General features: G+C 36.7%; 1 protein-coding gene across 7 annotated transcripts in view; it reads right to left on the bottom strand.

The window, feature by feature from the left end:
- The window catches only part of RIMBP2 (RIMS binding protein 2), a 494,357-nt gene that overhangs the window by 42,322 nt on the left and 429,139 nt on the right, over window positions 1-22,896 (bottom strand). For all 7 annotated transcript variants that reach the window (XM_051972604.1, XM_051972603.1, XM_051972606.1 and 4 more), the window contains exons 16-17: window positions 15,538-16,350; window positions 1,430-1,581 (exon numbers count right to left, since the gene is read on the bottom strand). In XM_051972604.1, the coding sequence (XP_051828564.1) occupies window positions 1,430-1,581; window positions 15,538-16,350 (965 nt within the window). The remainder of the gene's footprint in view (window positions 1-1,429; window positions 1,582-15,537; window positions 16,351-22,896) is intronic.

Raw genomic sequence — 22,896 nt, 5'->3', positions numbered from 1 at the left:
GGTGGGGAACAATCCAAAATACTCCTGGTCTGTTACAATGCCAGTTTTAGAGGCTAATTTCTCTAGGTCAGGGGTTTTTAACTTAGGATCTATAGTCTGTAGGCAGATTTCAGGGAGTCCATGAACTTGGATGGAAAAAGTAATGACATCTTTATTTTTACTACTACTGGAATTAAATATTTCCTTCAATTATTTAAAAACATGATTCTGAAAAGGGTACTTCAAGCTTCACCTGAGAGAACATGACACAAAGAAAGGTATCAGACTCTTGTTATAAATTAAGGCAATGTCCTCTGTTCAAATGTCCCCCAAATGCATAACTCATCCTTGTCATTATTTCCTTTAATAATTAAAGACAACTGATTGTTGATCAGGAAAATTAAAAATGAGGGATAATTCTTTCCAACCACCAATAATCCAATTAATAATTAGTAGCATCATATTATACTTTAAAGGTCTTTGGAGTTCTAGATAAAAGCAATGTCCTCCAAATGCATAACTCATTGTAGTTCTTATTTCCTTTAATGATTAATTGTTTGTTGATTAGGAAAATTAAAAATGAGGGATAACTCTTTCCAAGCACCAATAATCCAATTAATAACCAGTAGCATCATATTATAGTTTAAAGGTCTCTGGATCGGGATGTGGTTTACCCAAGTGTGAATTTCAATTTTGCTGCTTGGTATCAGGGCAACCTGAGAAAAAATCTGTTCCCTCATTTGTTAAATAAGTAATTTGGACCCAATTACAACTGAGGTCCACTCTAGTCCTTAATCTGTGATTTCATGAACTTTTCTAGTGCTGGAAAAGATCTTAGAGAGTATTTTGTCTGGTGAATTTAGTTGAGGTTAGCTGGAGTCACAACTTAAAATTGTCTGGGAATGGTATTTAGGACTTTTGTTGGGAATTATGGGAAAGGTTCAGAAAAATGAAGTGGGGAAGACTGGTTCAGGTAAGACACTGAATGGAAAGACAAAGGGCAGTTGGAGGTTAAGCTAAAAGCATTAGGGACCTTATTGAGGAAGGAATGCTTACCATGGGAGAGCTCCCTTTGCTTCACAGTTTTTCCCTAAAGCTGGCTTTGGGGAGGCCCATCTGGCCCAGCTCTCTGTCTAGTATAATAGAACCTCATGTTCTATTGAGGATACCATCTACCTTTTCTTTGAAAGGCATCAAATCCAATGATGCTGATAATTGGAATTTGGATATGATAGGACAGAATCACCAAATTTTAGACTTAGAAAGTTGCTTAAAGCTCATCTAATCTTAACTCCCTTTCTTTACAGATGCGTAAAGTGGGGTTATATGACTCCTCCAAGGTTTTACAGTTAATAAATTATAGAGCTGGGACTCAAATCTAGGTCCTTAAACTCCAAATTGAGTGCTTTTCCTGTTCATGTGGTTCCACTTAGGGGTCGGGGGGACTCACCCTCTGCCCTTTTGCATAAACACCATAGCCAGACACATTTGCTCCATTGGACATCCCAGTGGGTGTGAGAATTGGTGGTTTCCAGGAGACCTGTATGGTTGCTGGAGTGGTCCCGGCTTGAATGGTGACATCTTGAGGTGGAGCTGGAGGACCTACAATGATCAAGAAATCCCATCTTTCATTCAATGACTACTTGATTTTAGAGCATGGTTGTCACTATTTCCATTGCTGTAAAATTGGGAGAGTATGCCCTTCTATGTGTGGTCCAGGATCACACACAAATTCAAAAAGGCAAGTATCTTGGTAAATTAAGGGAGAAAATAAGAAATATTTGGGAAATTGGGGGAAAAGTTGTTAATAACTGGTTTAAAGATTTGGAGAGTGGAAATTGTAAAAGTTATAGAATCACAAAGCTAAAAGGAAGCTCAGAGTCCATCTAGCCCAATACTTTACATAAAAAATCTATTCCATGGTATTCTCAACCAATGACCATTGGACTTTTACTTGGAGACCTCCAGTGAAGAACATAGTACCTCAAGAGGCAGCTCATTCTACTCTTGAGATAGCTCTAATTGTCTAGCTTCCTGGTCCAGCTCAAAGGTGCTAAAGGATTTAAATAAGAAGAGCACCATAAATTCCCTGACCTGAGGAGTTTACAGTTTAATTGAAGGAAGATATGAATCCTATATAAGGAACAACCAGGCCATGGACCAGATTATATGCCCAAATATGCTCTCTTTTCTTTCTCAAGAATCCCTGTCAGGAATTTCTTTGATCCTTGGAGGGTATCTTCTCTGTTGGGAAGAACCCTTCTCCGAGTCTTTGTTTTAAATAACAATTTTGCATGGCATGGTTCCCAACAGAGGGACAAGTGTATGGAGATATGAGGCATCATAATTGCTTTGTGTTTGCCAAAGGCAGATAAACAAATACTTATTATCTGTCCCTAGAGCTGCCTTGAAATAGATAAATGCCTTTGTTTGGAGCATTTCAGCTATGCCACAGATGCGGAAACTGCCTGAGAAACAGCTGCTTATTACTGGGGAGGGCACCTTACCCATCAAAGATCATTTGTGGGTTGGTGGTGGTGGTGATGGTGGGGTTTTTGGTGAGTTTGTGGGCTCTGGGATGATTCTACCAAACCTGCTGGGCTAGCATGGTGAGCTATGTGAGTACACACATAAGTGACCAATTAGCTAGTCACTATGTGGAAATTAATTAAGAAAAAATTAAGATTTGCAAAGCACTTTATATATGCTATCTCATTTTGGGCCTCATGACAGTCCTGTTAGGTAGATGCTATTACATTTTTATAGATGAAGAACTGAGACTGAGTGAGATTAAATGACTTAATCGAGGTTACAGAGCTAGTAAATATCTAGAACAGAATTTAAAATCAGGTCTTCCTGTCTCCAAGTCAAATATCCATTGACTATTCCAACTAGGTGACTACTAAATGCTTGTTGAATTAAATTGAATTCTATAATACAAATCCAGCATTAGGCATGCTGACTCCAAGCCAAATAGAAATCAAAGTGGTAAAGAGACATAGAAGGAATACAAAGTTTGCTATGTGAAAATTTTAAATGAAATAATATTTATTTAAAGCTTACTTTGTTCCAGGCAGTGTGCCGAGAGTTTAGGACAAAGAAAAAGTCAAAACAAAAATAGCCCTTGTCTTCAAGGAGCTTATACTTTAAGCATAAATAAGTGAATTCAAGAGATAGAGTAGATAAATGGTAATCTGAGAGAGGGAGAAGCACTGGCAGTTTGGGGTTTTAAAGGAACCTCCTATAGAAGATGGAGCTTGAACTGAATTTTGAAGGAAGCCAGATGTTGGAATAGATAAAATTAGGCATTATGAATGAAAGCATGTCAATGAATGGATTTTTTGTTAACATACTGTTAATATACCTGTATCTTTAGCATTTTATAGTTGAATTAGATAGAAAGGGATGGTTATTCCCTTTTTAGAGACTGAGGTTGACCAAGGTTTAGTGATTAGTTCAACTTCATATAACTAGTTGGGATTCCACACTTGGTTTTCTGACAGGGCTCTCCACTCTACTATGTGAGATAAAATTCATTGGATCAGTAACTCACACTGATGCGAATAGCTCTTTGTTCATCCTGTAAAGTAGGAGGGTCAAATATCATCACTTAGCTTTCACAGGGACAGAAACTGAGGGCCAGAGAGAAGGCATTTGCTCAAAGGCACACAGGTAGGAAGCATCAGAGGCAGGATTTTAACCAGATGCTACAAATACAGAATCGATGTCCTTTTCCCCATACCATACCTCCAAATACATTGCCAAATCTTGATTATTTCTCTCTCTATTGTATCTCTTATACAAGCTCCCCTTTTATCTATTCACACAGTCTGATACAGGACCTATCGCCTCATGCCTGGATTTTTTGCAATAGCCATTTGTTGGATCTTCCTACCTCAATTTCTCCCCACTCCAATTTCTTCTCCACTTAGCTGCCAAAGCAAATGTTCTAAATCACAGATCTGAACATGTCAACTCTAGTCAATTATTTCCAGTGGTTTCTTCTATCCACCTTAGTCCCATATTGCCATCAAGAAGACTCATCATGAATTCAAATCCAGCTTCAGAAACTTACTAGCTGTGTGACCCTGGGATAATCAAATGTTTGCTTCAGTTTCCTCATCTGTAAAATAAGCTGGAGAAGGAAATGACAAACCATTCCAGTATCTTTTGTCACAAAACCCTAAATGAGGTTACAATGACATGCATGAAACAATTGAATCTTATAAGGAATAATAATAATAGCTAGATTCTATTAAAATATATATTTTACTATTATATTTTACTATATATAGTAATATATACTAATATATATTAAAATATATAATACAATATATATAAAATAATAGAATATTAAAATATTCTATTAAGATATCACTTTAAGGTTTGTGAACACAGTTCATGTTTTATCTCATTTGATCCTCAAAACACAAATTTCTCCACTTGATTATTATTTGTCATGATCTTGAATCCCTTGACTATCTAGATTTGTTCTCTTCTGTATGCCCTCTAAATTATCAATGTTCTTCATGAAATGTGGGGCTCAGAACTTAATATACTGCAGCAGATGTGGTAAGTGTATAGCTAAGGGCAGTGGGATCTTCCTTAGCTCCAAACACTATTTTCTCTTCCCTTAGTCTATCATCACATTTTTACCTATGTACATGTATCCACTTTACTACCACCAGGTAGGGCTATGACATTTTGAAAATCTTTGCATCTCTAGCACTGAGCACAGAGCCTGCTATATCATATCTGCTTAACAAATGTTTATTGAATCATATTCATTATAAGTCCAATATGAAGATAGTCCAATTCTATCTCTTTACTATATGGGGAAGCTGAAGCCTGGTGGGGTTAAGTGAGTTTTTTAAGTTCTCATAAAGGTGGTGAATAACTGAACTGAGATTTGAGTGAATTTGCCTATTTCCTGGCTATTTTGTCTATTCTGGCTCTCAAAGTCTGTTATGTGGCTTTCAAGGTAACACCCAGAAAAGGATAATTCAGTAATCAATTATGTCCAAAGCAAAAAAAGAGATAAAAATAATATTGTTATTGTTGTTCATTTTGTTTGACTCTGCACGATTCAGGTCAGATTTGAACTGAAAATGAGTTTTCCTGATTCTGAGCCCAATGCATTACACCACATAATTCTAAGCTCATAATCACTCCATAACCTAATTAATAATAATAATAATAACTAACAGTAATAAAGTAATTGCATTAAACCCTCCTAATAACCCTGGAGTCTAGGTATCATTGTTTCCCCATTTTACAGATGAAGAAAATGAAGAAGATAGGGATCAAACCACTTGCCAAAGTTCACACATCCAGTATCAGAGGAATTCAACATTTTAGCCACTTGGCCAATTAATCAGTCTATCAAGTAAGATACAGAATCTGAAAAATAAAGCCACAATTTGCTTATTTAGAAGCTCTTGCCAAATAAAAGCCAGCCCTCCCACAATCCTGTTTTCCTAAACAACAATAATAATTAATAAGAGATTATATTTATATAGCAGTCATTATGTGCTACATACTTTACAATTATTGTCCCATTTAGTTCTCATAAGAACTTTAGAAAATGAGTGCTATTATTATCCCCATTTTACAGGTGAGGAAATTGCAGTTAAGTGATTTTCTGGGGTCACATGGTGAGTAAATTTCTGAGACTCGTTTTGAATTCAGGTCTTCCTAATTTCAGTCTCAGTGCTGTATCCATTGAGCATCTAGCAAAAGGGACTATTATATTTCAAAATAAGCCAATACTTCATACTCGTTTCTTTCTCCCATATCTGAGTCAAATAACTTTTACCAAAGGAGAAAAAAACAAGGAGGAGACTCACTTAAAGAATAATGTGGAATAGGAGAAAGCTTCTTAGACTTTTACCCTGGAGATCTAGGTACAAATTCTAGCTGATATTCCCTAGCTATAAGTCAATGGGCAAGTTCCCCCAACCTCTTTAAGCCTCATTTTTCTCCTCTGAAAGAAGCAAAATGATAACATAATTGAATCCAATGCAAAACATATTAAGTAAGCAACATGATATGATGGAGGGAGAGTCAGATTTGAAATCAAAGGATCTGGGTTTTGAGACTTATTTTCTTAGGATTTTTGAGCAAGTAATTATACCTTTTTGTGACCCAGTTTACTCATCTGAAAAATGAGGAGGTTCAAACTAAAGATCTTTGAGCTCCTTTCCAACATGATCAACAATCTTAAGCATCTTTTATGAGCCCAACCAGCACTGTACAAAGCACTGCAAAGCCATTCAATTTGTTAACAAGAATTTATTAAGCACCTACTATGTGCTAAACACTACATTAAGCCTTTTGGAATATAAACAAAAGCAAATAGCAATTGTCTGTCTTCAAGAAACCCACAGTCCCACTGGGCTTATATCCCAAAGAGATTTTAAAGAAGGGAAAGGGACTTGTATGTGCAAAAATGTTTGTGTCAGACCTCTTTGTAGTGGCCAGAAACTGGAAACTGAGTGGATGCCCATCAATTGGAGAATGACTGAATAAGTTGGGGTATATTAATATTATGGAATATTATTGTTCTGTAAGAAATGACCAGCAGGATGATTTCAGAAAGACCTGGAGAGACTTACATGAACTGATGCTGAGTGAAATGAGCAGGACCAGGAGATCATTATATACTTCAACAACAATACTATGATGATCATTTCTGATGGATGTGGCACTCTTCAACAATGAGATGAACCAAATCAGTTCCATTTGTTCAATAATGAATAGAACCAGCTACACCCAGCAAAAGAACTCTGGGAAATGAGTGTGAACCACTACATAGCATTTCCAATCCCTCTGTTTTTGTCCCCATTTTTGATTTCTTTCACAGGTTAATTTTACATTATTTCAAAGTCCAACTCTTTTTGTACAGCAAAATAACTGTGTGGACATGTATACATATATTCTATTTAACATATACTTTAACATATTTAACATGTATTGGTCTACCTGCCATCTGGGGGATGGGGTAGAGGGAAGAAGGGGAAAATTTGGAACAGAAGGTTTGCAAGGATCAGTGCTGAAAAATTACCCATGCATATATCTTGTAATAAAAAACTATAATAAAAAAAGAAACCCACAGTCCCAAGGGGATAATATATAGATAAAATATATATGTATGTTTACATATACACCTACATATATACGTATATATGGTAAATTTGAGGTAGTCTTAGAAGGAAGGCTTATTACAGAAAGTATATATACCTTCTATATTTCTATTTATATAGAAGGTATAGAAGATTTTTGCTGAGATTTGAAGAAAGGCAGAAATGAAAAGGGAAAGTATTTTAAGCATAGGGGACAGTTACAGTAATATATATATATATATGTATATATATATATATACATATATATATATGTGTGTGTATATATATATACACATATATATGTATGTATATATTAAAATGGTAGATTATTAAAAGGACCAGAAATACTGAACATTGATTCAAGTTAATAATACCAAAAGTGACACATGTATCATGGAAGAAGCAGTTGATTTGGACTTTGGATAGGTTCAACTATTAACTCTGCCAGCCACTATCTGTGAGAATTTGGGCAAGTCAACTTGCCTCTGTAAAATGAGAACATTAAAAGATCCCTTCCGATTTTAAATCTATGAACCTATGGAAAAAAGACAAAAATGAAATTAGTTTCTGCTTTCAAGGAATGTACATTCTGCTGGAGAGACAATGCTGTCCAGTACAGCTAGTGCCTCAAATCCAAGCATCATGGACTTTGTGGTGGAAAGGGCCTCAGAAGCCATTTAATCTAACCCTCTCCTTTTATAGGCATACTGAAAGAAGGAAAGCATCTTTTCTAGTATTATCAGTGGCAAAATGGGTCAGAGGCTGCTTCACTGGTCTGACAGCTACTGAATGGTTATTTTTCAGGAAGTACCTCACTACTCTTGCTACTGGTGAAAAGAAAAAACTCATCCTTGAATGAAAGTTCAAATTACACATTCATTTTATGGAGGCTGAATTGAAGACAACTCATTTAGTAATGCTTCATTAGCATGGGTGATAAGGTATTGCCAACCTGGAACGGTAACAATCACTCCGTAAAGTGTCCTTTGCAGAAAAAGACTCATGAAGATGATAACTCTATCTCACAGCCAAAAAAAAGAAAAGAAAGAAAGAAAGAAAGAAAAAAGGGAAAAGAAAAGACAAGACAAAGAGGAGGAAGAAGGATCATTAGCAGCTAGGTAGCAGTGGATAGCTGGAGTCAGGAATAACTGAGTTCAAATTCAGTCCCAGACTGTGTGATAATGGACAAATCAGTTTGGCTGTCTGCCTCAGTTTCCTCATCTGTAAAATGAGCCGATAAACCACTCCAGTTATCTTTGCTAAGAAAACCCCAAATGGAGTCATGAATAGACACAACTGATTGATTAAACAACATGAAAGGATCACTGGGGAGAGAAATGGAATAAACCTCTAATTCTTCAAGTACAAATTCCCAAGCCCTGTCCCAGGTGCTGAGAGTACAAAGGCAAAGATGAAAAAATAACTCCTATCATCAAGGAGCTTATATACAACTTCTTTCTCAAGTCCCCAAAGTGCTCTTTTTCTCTTCCTCTGAACAGAAGACCTCAGCTTTCACTTTATTCAGAAAAAAAATGAAGCTATCCCTGTCCCTCAAAACCTCTCTCCATCAGCATGCATTCTCTCCTCCCAGAGTCTTGCCACTGGTGGTTCTTATTGGCAGTTGAACCCAATTCCTTCTTTTTACAGATTTTCGAACAGAGATGTTAAATGATTTACTCTAAATCTTGCAAGTGTCCTGTAGCACAGAAAAGACTCAAACTAGATTTCTCGGACAATCCAGAGCTGTCCCTAAGCAAGCCAAAGTTAACTGTTCTATATCAAAAACCATACATACTAACTCTGAAGTTAGAAAGGATATTAGAGGCTATTTAGTATAAGCCCCTCTTTTTTTACAACTGAGGAAACTGAGGCCCAGGGAAGGCAGGTGACTTATTTGTATCTTTTATCCCTTCTTATTTGCTTCTTCAATCATTATTACTCCTTTTACTTTTCCTCTTCAATTTCTCCTTAACTGTTTGGCTCTTTTCTCTGCTACCTACAAATACATATAGCTCTCTTCAATATTTCCTTCAAGCCATAATCTGTTAACTCTTCTCTCATTCACAGGTAAGAAATTCAATAAATAAAACTCTGGACTTGGAGTTAAGAAGATATGGTCTCAGGCACTTACTAATTCATCTATAAAATAGGAAAATAATAGCACCTCCCTTCTCTTCTATTTATATTCTCTTTCAGTGATCTCAACAACTTTTAAGAGTCTAATTATCATCTCTATGCTAATGACCCTCAAATCTGTATTTTAGTCTTTATCCCTCTTCAAAGCTCCAGCTAAAGAACTAGATTTAGAGTTGGAAAGTTGGATTCTGTCTCCATCACTTACTGTCTGTGTGATCCCATGTCAAGTCGTTTCTCAACCTCAGTTTCTCCTCAACAACACAATGGAGATAAAAATAGCACCTCAGAGTAGCTGTGAGGATCAAATGATAATCACTATCATCATTATAGCTAGCATTTATATCACATGAGATAACACATGTAAAGAACTTTTCAAACCTTAAAGCGCCATGTTTTATGACTAATTTTTACTATTATGATGGACATCTCTATTCAAAAGCTCGAAAAGCATCTCAAACTTAACATGTCTAAAATCACACTTATTATCACCCCTGTTTGTGAGGAAAATTTAACAAAAAGATAAATTGAGGCAATTTTATGCAAGATATATTTATTAATAGTGATATATCTATATGTCAACAAATGGGTCAATGGGAAGGATCCCAAGAAAAACCCCTTTTATAGGTTCTGAGTAAGTGACATCATGGGATTGAAGATAATATGATTGGAGCTGGTGATGATTTCTCCCCTCTTCTCTTTTGAAAGTAAGAAATGTTTGCTGGTTGAATGCAGCTGCAAGGTTTAGAGATAAAGAGCAGATCTTTTGGATACAAACTAGACATCCTTGAAAGATAGCTTGGTGGTGCAAAAATATTAGATCTGACTCCCTTATGTTCACAGTCGTCCCCCAGTATCAGCTAAATTCCTTGAGGCAAGAATAGATCAGTGATTAGCAAGAAAACTGAATTTTTAAACTTAACCCATTATGGACCAGCTGAATTTCTGAACTAAATCAAGAGACAAAGAACCATGACTTAAGCAGTTATAGGGCAAAAGCAATGAATTATAAATGATATTAATATTGACAGGATCAATTTAATCTCTCATCCCCAATATTGCCCTCCTCCAAATTTGCCTAGTTATGTTAAAGGAAATCTCCATCCTCCTTTACATAAATTCTAAAGCTCTTTCTTTGCTCTTATCCACTGCACAACTCACAAATCAATTGCCCAAATTTGTTAATTCTACTTCTATAATATCTTTTATATCTGTTCCTTTCTATCCACTCCCATGGTGACCTCTTTTTCAGGCCCTTATTTAAATCTCTCACCTAGAATACGATAATAGCTTCCTAACTGTTCTCCCTGCCTTAAGTTTCTTCCTTGCCTAATCCATGCTCTGCACAGCTGCCAAAATAATCCTCCTAAAACACATGCCTGACCATGCCAGTCCCTGGTTAAAGAATCTTGGATTTTCCACTCACCACTTCCTAAGCTCTCCTCTTATCTCTCTGCTCCTGATCATAGCGTCACTGTTTTTCTATTTCCCAAGGTTTACCACTTAGCATCATCCAATAATAGGTAGTATTTATATTTAGTGCTTTAAAGTTTTGCAAAATGCTTTACAAATAATAACTCATTTTTAAAAAGGAAAAATAGCCTATTTGTACAAAAACATTTATAGCAGTTTGTGTGTTTTTGTGTGTGTGTGTGTGTGTGTATGTGTGTGTTGGCTAAGAATTGAAAATCAAGGGGATGTCCATCAATTGAGAAATGTCTGAACAAGCTGTGTTATATGTGATGGAATATTATTGTGCCATCAGAAATGACAAACATGATGATTTCAGAAAAACCTTACAGGATTTACAGGAACTGATGCAAAGGGAAGTGAACAGAACCAGAACATTTCACACAGTAACAATATTGTACAATGAAGAATTATAGCTATTCTCAGAAAAAAAAAAAGATCTAAGACAATCCCAAAGAGCTAATGATGAAGCATGTTCTCCTTCTCCAGAGAAAGAACTGATATTGTATGAATTCAAACTGAAGCTTACTTTTTCTTTCTTATTTTCTTTTTCCTTTTCTCCTTTCCTTATTTATTTCCTCCCTCCTTTTCTCCCTCTTTCCCTTCCCTTCCCTTTTCTTCTCTTTCCTTTTTTTCTCCCTCACTCCCTCCCTTCCTCCATTCTTCCCTCTCTCCCTTCATTCTTTCCTTCCCTCCTTCCTTCTTTTCTGAATTCTCTTAACTGATTGTTTGACTTTCAATCCATCGCTTCCAACCTTCTCTAATCTTTGTGGCAAGAGATTGGGTCTCAACCAAATGTGATGCTAATGAGTCCAATCTCAATAGTGATCATTACCAGAAGTTTTATCGCAACATTGCCTAATGTGACCTGGGGTTGGGCAATCTGGTCTTCCTCTGTTTCCAAAGTTCACCATACTGATGCCAAATTTAAGGTGGATTGGCTCTAACCCTACTCCAGCTCAGATCAGCAGATAGTACCTATCCCCCTTCAAATCCATCCTTCACTCCTCTTGCTTGAGCCATCACCTTAATGTACCTCATCGAGCATATGTATTCTACTCAGAAACTTTTAGGGGCTCCCCATTGTTTACAGAATTACATAACTGCCAATCTTTGTATTCAAGGCTGTTCATAATCCAGTTCCAAATCACTGGAACTGTCCAGTCATAACTTGTGCTATGTTCCTTCACTTAATCAATATTTCAGCCAAATCAGATCACTCTTCATCCCTCATTCTACCCCTCCTCCTTCCCTCTCGGACTCACAGCATCATAGCCAACTAGGTGATTTGATGGTAGAATAAGGAAGACATGAATTTAAGTTATACCTTGGATACTTATGAACTTGTGCAACACTGAAGAATTCAGTTAACCTCTCAGATTCAGTTTTCTTGTTTGTAAAAATGAAAATGCCCAAAGTCAATAGGTCGCAAACATTCTTACATTCATTCATACATGCAGTCTCCGGAATTAGAATGTAAACTTCCTGAGAGCAAGGAAGGATGATTTTGATTTTTCTCTGTATCCCCAGAACTTAGTATTTATTAGTACTATTCCAGACATAGTAAGGACTTAACACATATTAAGCACCTAATATTTGTGGATTGATTGATGGAAGATATAAATGCCTTTGGTAGTCTCTAAATATTAACAGAACCTGAGGCAAATTCCCAGCATGCCTAGGGAATGCCTCATGATAAAATTTATGAGAAATTTTACAGAATGGGCAGGTGTCAAGGGGTTTTGAGCTCTACCTTTGAAGGGAAATTTTACATCAAAGAGAATGCATTCATTGGAGTACTTAAGTATATGCAAAGATAAAAATTAAATAAGTTTTTCCCTTCAAGGAGTTTATATTCTATCTGAATGTTTTATTAACTGAAATTGTCGGTGACTTATAGCAAAAAAGGCACTGTACTACAAATAAAGTACAGATATAGACCCTCTTGGAGTTTATTTATTAAGTATTGATTTTAACAGTTAGGTGGCATAGGAGATAGAATACTGCATCTGAAACCAATCCAGCCTCAGACTCTTATCTGTGCGTTCTTCGACAAACTGCTTCGCCTTGTCTGCCTCAGTTTCCTCATCTGTAAAATGAGCTGGAAAAGAAAATGGCAAACCACTCAAGCATCTTTGCTAAGGAAATCCCAAATGGGGTCATTAAGAGTCAATCATGAGAGAAAGATACTGAACAACAACAGCCATTGATTTTAGAATTAGGTGTTAAACGGGAGCCATGAGCGGTGTGGGAATGAGAAAACAGACATGAAATGTTTGGTAAAAGGAATAAAAGAGATGATATAAAAAAACTGATTTTTGGAAAATCTCTGTCTCCCATTCTTGCCCTCCCACTCTCAATCCCTTCTTGTTGAACTTTTATTCTGTCAAGTAAGCCTAGAATGAACTTAAAAGAGAAAAAAATACTTAATATAAGTAAATGATTTCACTTCTTCTTATCCCCAGCAAGGTTTCAGCGTATAATTCCTCTCCCTCCCCAACTTTCTATCACCACTATATATTTTATAGCAAAGATTCTTAACCTTTTTTATTGCATGGATCCCTGTGGCAGACTTACAAAACCTCAGGATAATCACCTTCATTCATAATTGATATGAATGCTAAATTTCAGTTAGAGGTTATTGAAAATAAAGTAATTTTTTTCCATCCTGGTTCACTGACCCTTTGAAATCTATCTACAGAAGGTTTAGAATCTCTTTTTCAAAAGGCTCAGGAATTTTAGAGCTGGATCAAAGCCAGTGTCTTCTTTGATCAGGTAAGGAAACTGAGGTGCAGAAAAGTGCAGCAAATGAAATGCAGAATTGGGATCCAAACTCAGGACTTCTAAAGCTCAGTTTTTCCCATTCTCCTACAGAGACAAGATATATTTTGTGTAGGGCAGGGGGTGAGGGAATGGCAAATCATTCTTATAACTCTGACCTGTGATTCCTGAGGAAAAAGCTTCCCTAATGCACATGAAGTAGAACCAATTCTAGCTTCAATTCAGCTTGGCTGCCTTCCCCTAATGCATGTAAAATAGAACCAAATCGACCCTCTATTCAGCGTGGCTCCTTTTCCCTCTAAAGTGGTGACCCCATACTGTTTTCCTTGACCTGTATCTCTCTGCAAAGGGATGCAGGCAGGCTGAGTTACTAATGAGCTTGCTCACAGAGCTGCCTGTACTTCCAATGGATTTAAACGTGGTGATGACGATGATGATGATGATGATGATGATAGGAACTAAGTGCCTTTTCTCTGCTAATTATATTACATAGGAGAACAAAATACATGCTCTGCTGTCTTGTTTTTCTAGTATCTAAGGGACCCCTTTGCTTTATTTTTCACAGTCCTTTACAAATACCATAGACTCTTTCATGACCAATTCATCGCTATAACTGGTCTCTCCTATAAGTAGTAACAGAATGTTGCAGGTCCCAGAGGCTCTAGTATTTTTACGGTCAAAGATCTTAAACTCATCATGGTTGTTGATGGGTATTGAGATGGGTTGATCCAAGTTCTAAGCTCAGCTGTACTTCTTATTAACCAAGTAATTTCACTTCTCTTGATCTCAGTTTTCTCATGTGGAAAAAGAGAAAATTAGATTAAATAACCTAAAATCCTTCTAGTTCTAAATCCTTGGGTTTTTTTTTTTTGGGGGGGGGGCTTTCTGATTTGAAAACAAGGGAGTGGAGCAGGTGCTCTGATTCCAGATTTAGGATTCTTTCCACTATATAAATGGGAGAGAGGGAGAGATGAACTCTGTATTTTATTCCTTAGAATATGTGAGAAATGAATTGTATGAATACAAGGGGCAAGTTGGGTAACAAGCATCGCCAGTCATAAGCTTGAAGGATAAAGGTTTAATGATGATGTGAACACAACTGAGAGGGAAGTGAAGAGAAGGGGGATGAGAGAAGAAGGAAGGATAGAAACAGAGACAGAGAGATAGAGGGAGAAACAGAGATAGAAAGTAAGAGAGGAGGAAAGGAAAGAGGAAGAGAAGACAGAGACAGAGAGAGAGAGAAGAAAAAGGAGAAGGAGGAGGAAGAAGAAGAGAGAAAGAGAGAAAAGAAAAAGGAGAAGAAGAAAATATTATAGTGGAAGTAGCCTCATGCCTCCTATTCAGAAAAGAATCTCCATCTTGATTCCCCACCAGGGAAGAGAATGAATGGAATGATGACTTAGTTACATAACAATTATGGATTATACATCCTAGCTATATTTTTATATATTGAGATCTTTGCTTTGTCCAGGATTCTGATAATAGTTACTAAAATTATGTATTGGACAGAAAGCTGCATTGACGGATGCAGAGTATTATTCCAGTTTGGATATTTTTCTGTCTAAACTAGAAATTTCCATTTTAATAAAATTATTAATAATTTCCATATTAATAAAAATTCATAAAATAAAAATATACTATACTGTAAATTGAAATTAATAAAATATTAATAAAATAATTTCTGTAAAATAAAATAAAATTGTTTCTGGTGGATGAATTTAAAGCATGGAGTACAGCATTAGTGTTCATGTTTTTTATTCATTAATTACTATCTATATTGTTGTTTGTCCTTCATTCTTCAAGACAACTATGACATGGGGGGATGCCATGACACGCAAGTGGATTTAAGTGAGGGAGGGCTGGGCAAGGTCACCAGCCTTACTTTTTCTCCAGTTTTGGGGCCAGTGGCCAGATAGAGATCAGGATTACTGGCCCTTGATGCAGTGGGAGACTGTTCTCCATATGTCCTCAGGGCCTAGCGTGGTGCCTTCTATCTAGCAGCCTTTTAATACAGTCTCACTGAATTAAATACAAGGGAGGTAATAGGACCAACCTGCTGGCAGAGTAGAAAACTCCACGAAGGCCTCCTTCTTTTCTCTCTGCTCCAGAGGAAGCTGCCACGGCATCTGGTGGGGTTTTGCCAAAACTTTCACTTTGTAAGCCATGTTGGGCTTCAGGTTAAAAAACTGATACTTATACCTTGCGGCCTTGACGATATCAAACTCCTCCTCGTTGAGAAAGATAACGTGGCTGTAATTGCTGTTGGTCGGGAGCCAGGAGAGCTCAGCTGAGATCTGAGTGATGTGGTCTACCCGTAAGTGGGAAGGGGCTACAATGACATCCTTGCCCACCAGCAAGGTGCACTGGAGCTCATCAGAGCTCCCCCGGCTCGTGATGCTCTGCACGGAGATCCGGTACGTGCAGGCTGCAATGTTCAGCTTTTCTATCAGGGCTTTAGTTCTGCTTCCCAGGGTGAGATTCATGCGGGTCTCGTTGTCAACAAGGACATTGTAGCTGATCACTGTCCCCCATCCTGGCGGCACGGCCGGGGGGTCCCAGCCCACAATAACACTTTTGGCTAGTTGTTTGATAAGGGTGATTCGTCTAGGGTAAGGCACAATGTCTTCTCCGATCTCATCGATGTTCACGTCCAGCGTCCCGGCCCCATTGTTGAGGATGCTGGAGTCCCCCTGGGTGGGCGAATTCAGATCGAGGATGCTTTCTCCTTCCAAGCCCACACCAGAATGGTTGATAAAATTCTGATCTTGTTCACTCCCCAGAGTGTTGGACAAACGGGATTCGTTATCCTGGACAAAATCCACAAAGTTGGAAGGGACCAGCCCTCTCTGTCCATCTAATAATTCTCCTGTTGAGGACAAAAAAACCCATTACCATGCAACCAACGTAACTAGAGTTCTACTTACCTTGATGCCGTTTATTTTGATTCATCAGCCAGAAACAAGTCAGGAAGGCTGAGAACCAGGATGACATTATTTCTGAAAATGGCCCCAAAAGATATACAAACCCTGAGTTCTTGGGAAAAGAGAGTATATTAGAGAATATACTGTTGTTTGAATAGACTTTGCAGCCTTCGGACTTTCTCCCACCTATTCTGTCATCCAGTGGTACCAGACCCCCTCTCCTGACTCCGTCTTTCTCAAATGCCTGGAATTTTCTCCCTTTTCATTTCTGCCTTTTGCCTTCTTTCAAAACCTTCCACAAAAAGCCTTTCAGGGGCAGGCTTTTTGTAGAAATTGGAGTTTTATATGTAATATAAACATTACACATACTCTTTTTCTTTATAGATATATGTGTGTGTATGTGCTGCCTATGTATATATATAAATAGATATACATATGTGTATATGCTGTATACTTCCTTGTGTTGATTACTTCTAATTTTTCACAAATTTCATATATTACATATGTTGTATATGTGTATATCCTTTGTTGATTATTTCCAGTTTATCAAATAGAGAGATAGATAGTGTACATATTATATATATATAGTATATGAATCTACTCTATACATATATATACCCCTTTGTTCATTACATTGCACATATACTTTATATGTAATACTATATGTATCTATACTATAAACTGTATATATCCCTCGGTTGATTATTTTCAATTTATGATATGTATTATATACAATATATTGTGTATATATTGTTGATCACTTCTAATTTATCATATACTTATATACTGCACATATACTTTGTATATATATTATATATACATTTTTATATATACTGTTTATATTCTTCTGTTGATTATTTCCAACTTATATACATATGCTGTGTAAATATTGTTGATTATAATTTATTATACATGATATTTACATATATATACTTCATGTAAATTGTATATGTATATACTATATATATCCCTCTGTTGAGTATTTCTAATTTATTATATATAGACTATATATACTTTGTGTATATATTCTTATACACACACATATTTATATTCACATATATACACATTTATATATCCCTCTATTGATTATATCCAATTAATCTTATGTATTCAATATACTATAAATACAACTAGTATATACTGTTTATATATTTATTTGATAAATTGGATGTGTATAGGTAGATAGATTTCTGCTCATTTATATATCCACTTATATATCTCTCTGTTTATATCCAATTCATCATACTAAAAATACTATAAATATAAACAGTATATACTGCTTCTATATTTATATGATAAATTGGATATACGTGTGTAGATAGATAGATTTATATCCATTTATACATCCCTCTGTTGATAATATCCAATTCATCACATATACTAAATATACTGTAAATATAAACAGTATACATTGCTTATATATTTATATGATAAACTGGATATATGTGTGTGAAGGTAGATAACAGATAGATGGATGGATATATCTAGATATCTTGTTTGTACATATTTGTTTGGATGTTTTATCTCCCCATTAAATTTTGAGCTTCTTGAGAGCCGAGTTTTTATTTACTGGTTTTTCTTTGCTAAGTATCCCCAACATTTAGAATAATATCTGATAAATAATAATAAATGTTTGTTGACTTATTCACTTGACGGGAGGGCTTTAACTAATACCATGCTCTAGGACACTGAAATTTACAAGTCTCAAGTGACATTTGTACTCCTTCATCATCTTTATGTTCCTCACGGACCATTCATGTGGTCCAGGGAACATTATTTAACTTTCTAGTTCCCTCATATGTCAAACGAGAGAGCTATACTAGATGGTCTCTTTTTCTAGGTATGTGATCCTATGACCCTAAGTCACCCAGTCAACCTCAGTTTCATGTGTAAAAGAAGCAAGCTGAACTAAATGGCCTTTGAGGTCCCTTCCAGGTAAATTAATGATCCACCTAGAAACAAAACCAAGATCAGTGACTACTTAGCAAGAAAGTTGTATCCCTCTTCTTTCAAAGGAATTTTTCTTTTAAAGTTGATTGGAGGCTATGTTTCATTCTGTTTGCTCCAGGGACATTCTGGGGAAGTTCATGCTGGGTGCCTAAAGTGCTTGTTATAGCTTTGTTGAGCAGTAATGTAAAATGCTATTAAAAGCTGAAACACACACTGATTTTTTCTCATGGTAAAAACAAGCATACAGATGCTGCCTTTTAATCCTCTTAATCAATACATCAGTTCTTCATGGATCTCTGCTTTCATCGGTGCAGGTTTTCTCTCCACTGATGAAGATCACAGACCCTCTCTGACTTTGTAAATGGTATTTGGGAATTTCTAAAGGATGAAAAAAATCTTTCACTTTTCAATCAATCCAGCAACAAGCCTCTCAGCCCTTAGCTGGCAGTAGTCCTTGGATGGCAGTACAGTGGAAAGATGTGGGCTCTAGAGCTTGAGCAGCAAGATTCAAGTCTTACCCTTGACACTTACTGTCAGTAACCTAAAAACCTCAGTTTTCCTGAATTATAAAATGGGGGTCAATAACTCTACCTACTTCACAGGATGTGTGTGTATGTGTGTGTGTATGAAGCGTTCCACATATCTTAAAGGGCTATATAAATACAATATATTATTACAAAGGTAGGGACTAATTCTGTGGTTTCACTGGCACAGGGAACCCGAAGTGAGGAAACTCTTTCTCTTCTACTTAGAGTCCCACAAAAGTTCTATTGTTCAATCATGTCCAATCTTTGTGATCCCATTTTGAAATTTTCTTGGCAGAGATACAGGAGTTGTTTGTCCTTTCCTTCGCCAGCTCATTTTACAGATGAGGAAACTGAGGTAAACAATGACTTGTCCAGGTCACAGTTATTTAGTACCTGAGGCTGTATTTGAACTCACAAAATTAGGTCTTTCTGACTCCAGACCAAGTACTCTGTTTTTGAGCCACCTAGCTGCCCTTTGAGGGGAGGAGGTTAAACTATGACCCCTGAGGTCTTGGGTGTATGATGCTGTCTGTCTCTGGACCTATTTTTGAAAACAACTACTGGAGTTGGTACTTTGCTAATATAGCCTGTGGGTCATCTCTGTCATGATGTGAGATCAGTTTAGGACTTTATTAAGTAATATACAACACAAGTATTTGGTGGGAGCAGAGAAAGTTTCAATCAAATACTCCATGGGAAAAAATCAGTGAAAAAAAGATGTCAACAGAATGTGATTTTCTATTTGTAAGAAATTTCCTTTTTCTATCCATTTGCTAGCTAGAGGACCTTGGGATGTAGCTGAACTTCAATGTTTTTTATTTGTAAAAATGGAAGGTTCAACTAGATGGCTTTCAAATTCCATATGGCTTTAAATCTTTGTTCCTATGACTGACAGTATTATAATCCTGATTTCCGTGGTTCCTTCCTATGATAAGGACTAAACATCTGATTTCTTTAGCATAGGGAACTTTCAGATGAAGAAAATCTCCTATATGAGGAAAATCACTTTAATTATCAGATTGGTATTCTCTAAAATGTATTAACTTTCAGGGTTACCTAGCACACTAGGAAGTTATGTGACTTGTCCAAGTTTCTATGTGTCACAAGCAGAATTTAAACCTGTGTCTTTCTGGCTCTCCATCAGCTATTCCCCCCTTCCTCACTATTCATTTTATCCTTATTGCTTGACTTAAAACAGAGGCCTTGAAAGAGCTACAAAAATAACAGTGTTGACCCTACTAAGAAGGCACTTCAGCCCTCAACTCTCAGTCTTCCCAGAAGGGAAGCAGAGTTTTTCCCTAGACATGAGAGAGTTTTGCCATCATGAAAGATATCTGGAATCAAAATGACAGTAAAATTTTGAATGATGGTATTGCTTCGGTTATGAAGAGACATTTTTGTCAAATGCAAGTAAGTGACAGGCCCCCAAAAGGGAAAATCTGAGCAAGCCCAGGAGGCAAAATTAATTCCAAGAACAACTAGAATTATTCAGAAGAAGGGAGGGGATGTCTCCTTTTTGCCCTTTTTTATATGTCAAGCTTACTTCCAGATACATCTATGTGCTCAGCTAGAGATTGTATATGGAATATAAGGTAATCTCAGAAGAGAAAGAAGCAGCAGCTGGTAGAACTGGAAAATGCCTCCTGAAGAAGGTGGGATTTGAGATAATTCTTAAAAGATGAGGAAGCTGAATCACAAAGAGGGGAAGTGACATGCTTCAAAGCCACACTGGGAGTAAATGTAAACTGGAAGCAACAGCATCTTTTAGGCAAATCCTCCACTCAGACTTGTAAGGTCATAGGTATGGAAAAGGACAGATCTCAGAATCTGCCTTCAAATGTATTCGTCATTGTGTGATATACCAGAGATACTCAAGGTTGGCTAGATATCTGAGAAGTAGGAAATATGGGATGTGATAGGTGACAGACTAACATTTGGGCTCAAGGTAGGCTCCTGGAAGGCTCTGCATATTGTGACAGTATTCCCAAACTACCTGTAATTAGCCCCCTGGGTTTAGGGTTGGGTCATTTCAAAGCCATCCTTGTCCTTGGTCCTGACTTACTCAGAGAGGAGTTGATAGATATTGCTACATTTACCATTCTTTCAGTTATAGGAATGCCATGGGCACTCATGTGTTTAGGTTTCAACAATGACTAAAAAGGGCTTCCCATGCAACCAAAGTGCTGCTCAATGGCAGTTGTCCTTGGGCATGGATCCCATGTTCCTGTGTGAATCAATACCAGAAGGATAATTTATGCCAAGGACTCATTCTTTTGCTACCAGCTGCCTTGGAATTCTTTTGAAGAATGAAACAGAAACATTGCACTAAACAGTGAACAAGCTCTCAGGAAGTGAATCAGCAAGCCTTCAGAACTACCATGCACAAGGGCCAACGGAGATGACTTGAGAGTGTGCTCAAAACCTTTTAGAGTGTCTCAGCCAAGGCTATACAAGAAAGAGTTGAGGCTAGAAAGGAGGGTTCTGTTTGTAGGATTCCCAACCAAAGGGGCTATGTATTGTTTCCCAGCATTTCTATTAGTAAAGGAAACTGTAAGAGATAATTGATTTCTTAGGTTTTAATTGAATTGTTTAGGGAATCCATTAACTGAATCCTTTGACTACTAATCCATCCAGCTACTGCTACTAAGTACTTGCTTCTCTCCTATTTCTAGAGCAGAAAATGTAACAAATATATAAACCATTTTAGAGAACTGCAGAATCATGTAATGGGTCAAATTTTCCAGGTAAAATTTCAGATCCAACCCATTCTTTTTTTAATATCTTTTTCAGTTACATGTAAAAATAATTTTTAATATTCATTAAAAATCGTTGAGCCCCAAATCCTCCCTCTCTCTCCTCATTGAAAAGGCGAGGAATTTGATACAGGTTATGCATATATATTCATGTATTTCTACATTACACAAACACAAAAAAAATCTAAGAAAAATAAAGTTTAAAAAAAGTTTTCTTTTATCTATTTTCAGATTCCATCAGAGTATTCCTCTGGAGGTGGATAATAATTTTCATTATAAGTCCTTTGGAACTGTCTTGGAACACTGTATTACCAAAAACAAATCATTCACAGTTGATGAACATACAATGTTGCTATTATTATGTACACTCTTCTGGTTCTGCTCAGTTCACTTTGTATCATTTCATGGAAGTCTTTTCAGATTTTTCTGAAATCATACTGCTTGTCGTTTGTTATAGTACCATAATATTCCAAATCAACCCATTTTTGAGCAAGAATCCTTTGTATGAGACTAAAGAAAAATGAACATCCAACTTTTGCCTGAAAACCTCCAATAAGAGGGACTTCACTACCTACCAGGGCAATCAAACCTACTTTTCTTTGCTTCTAATTGTTAGGAATTTTCTCCTCAAATGAATCTAAAATCTACTTCTCTGTAATTTCTACCCAACACTTGTAATTATGTCTAATGGGGCTAATCCCTTTATCATATGATATCCCCTCAAATAATTTGAGATATCTAACCTTTTTTCACTCAATGCCTCATTGCTTCTCTTATCTGGTCAAAATATCCTTTCATTGATCCATATATCACGAGCTTGACATTCTCTATCAATGAAGTAGTCCTCCTATGGATACTATCCAGCCTATCAGTGTCCTAAATAGTTATGTTTATAAGGTGAGTGTAATGCTCCAGATAAGGCCGTCCCCTTTTTTTGGTTGGAAAATTCCCATTTTTTAGTCTGGTCACAGATATGATCAATATGGTAGTAACTGATAATAATAAAATAGAAAACATCACCAATTTTTTTTACCCCAGGGCTGCTATTTCCATAAATCTACTGTTTCTATGCAACAACTAAACAATCTGGTATATGTTACAGAGATACATGCTCTAGGCTGGCATGGGAGGAAAATCTGTAGGTGAAAGAACTGGCTGAGGAAACCCTAATAGGATAATTCTGTTGATTTCCCTTAGGTCTTAAATTTGTGGTTCCTATGCTCTGATGACCAACCTCTGAGCCATAGAGTTACTGCATAGC

Source organism: Antechinus flavipes, chromosome 1 (assembly GCF_016432865.1).
Source record: "Antechinus flavipes isolate AdamAnt ecotype Samford, QLD, Australia chromosome 1, AdamAnt_v2, whole genome shotgun sequence".
Taxonomy (NCBI): domain Eukaryota; kingdom Metazoa; phylum Chordata; class Mammalia; order Dasyuromorphia; family Dasyuridae; genus Antechinus; species Antechinus flavipes.
Note: the sequence above shows the minus strand (reverse complement) of the source record. Positions and strands in the feature narration are given on the sequence as shown.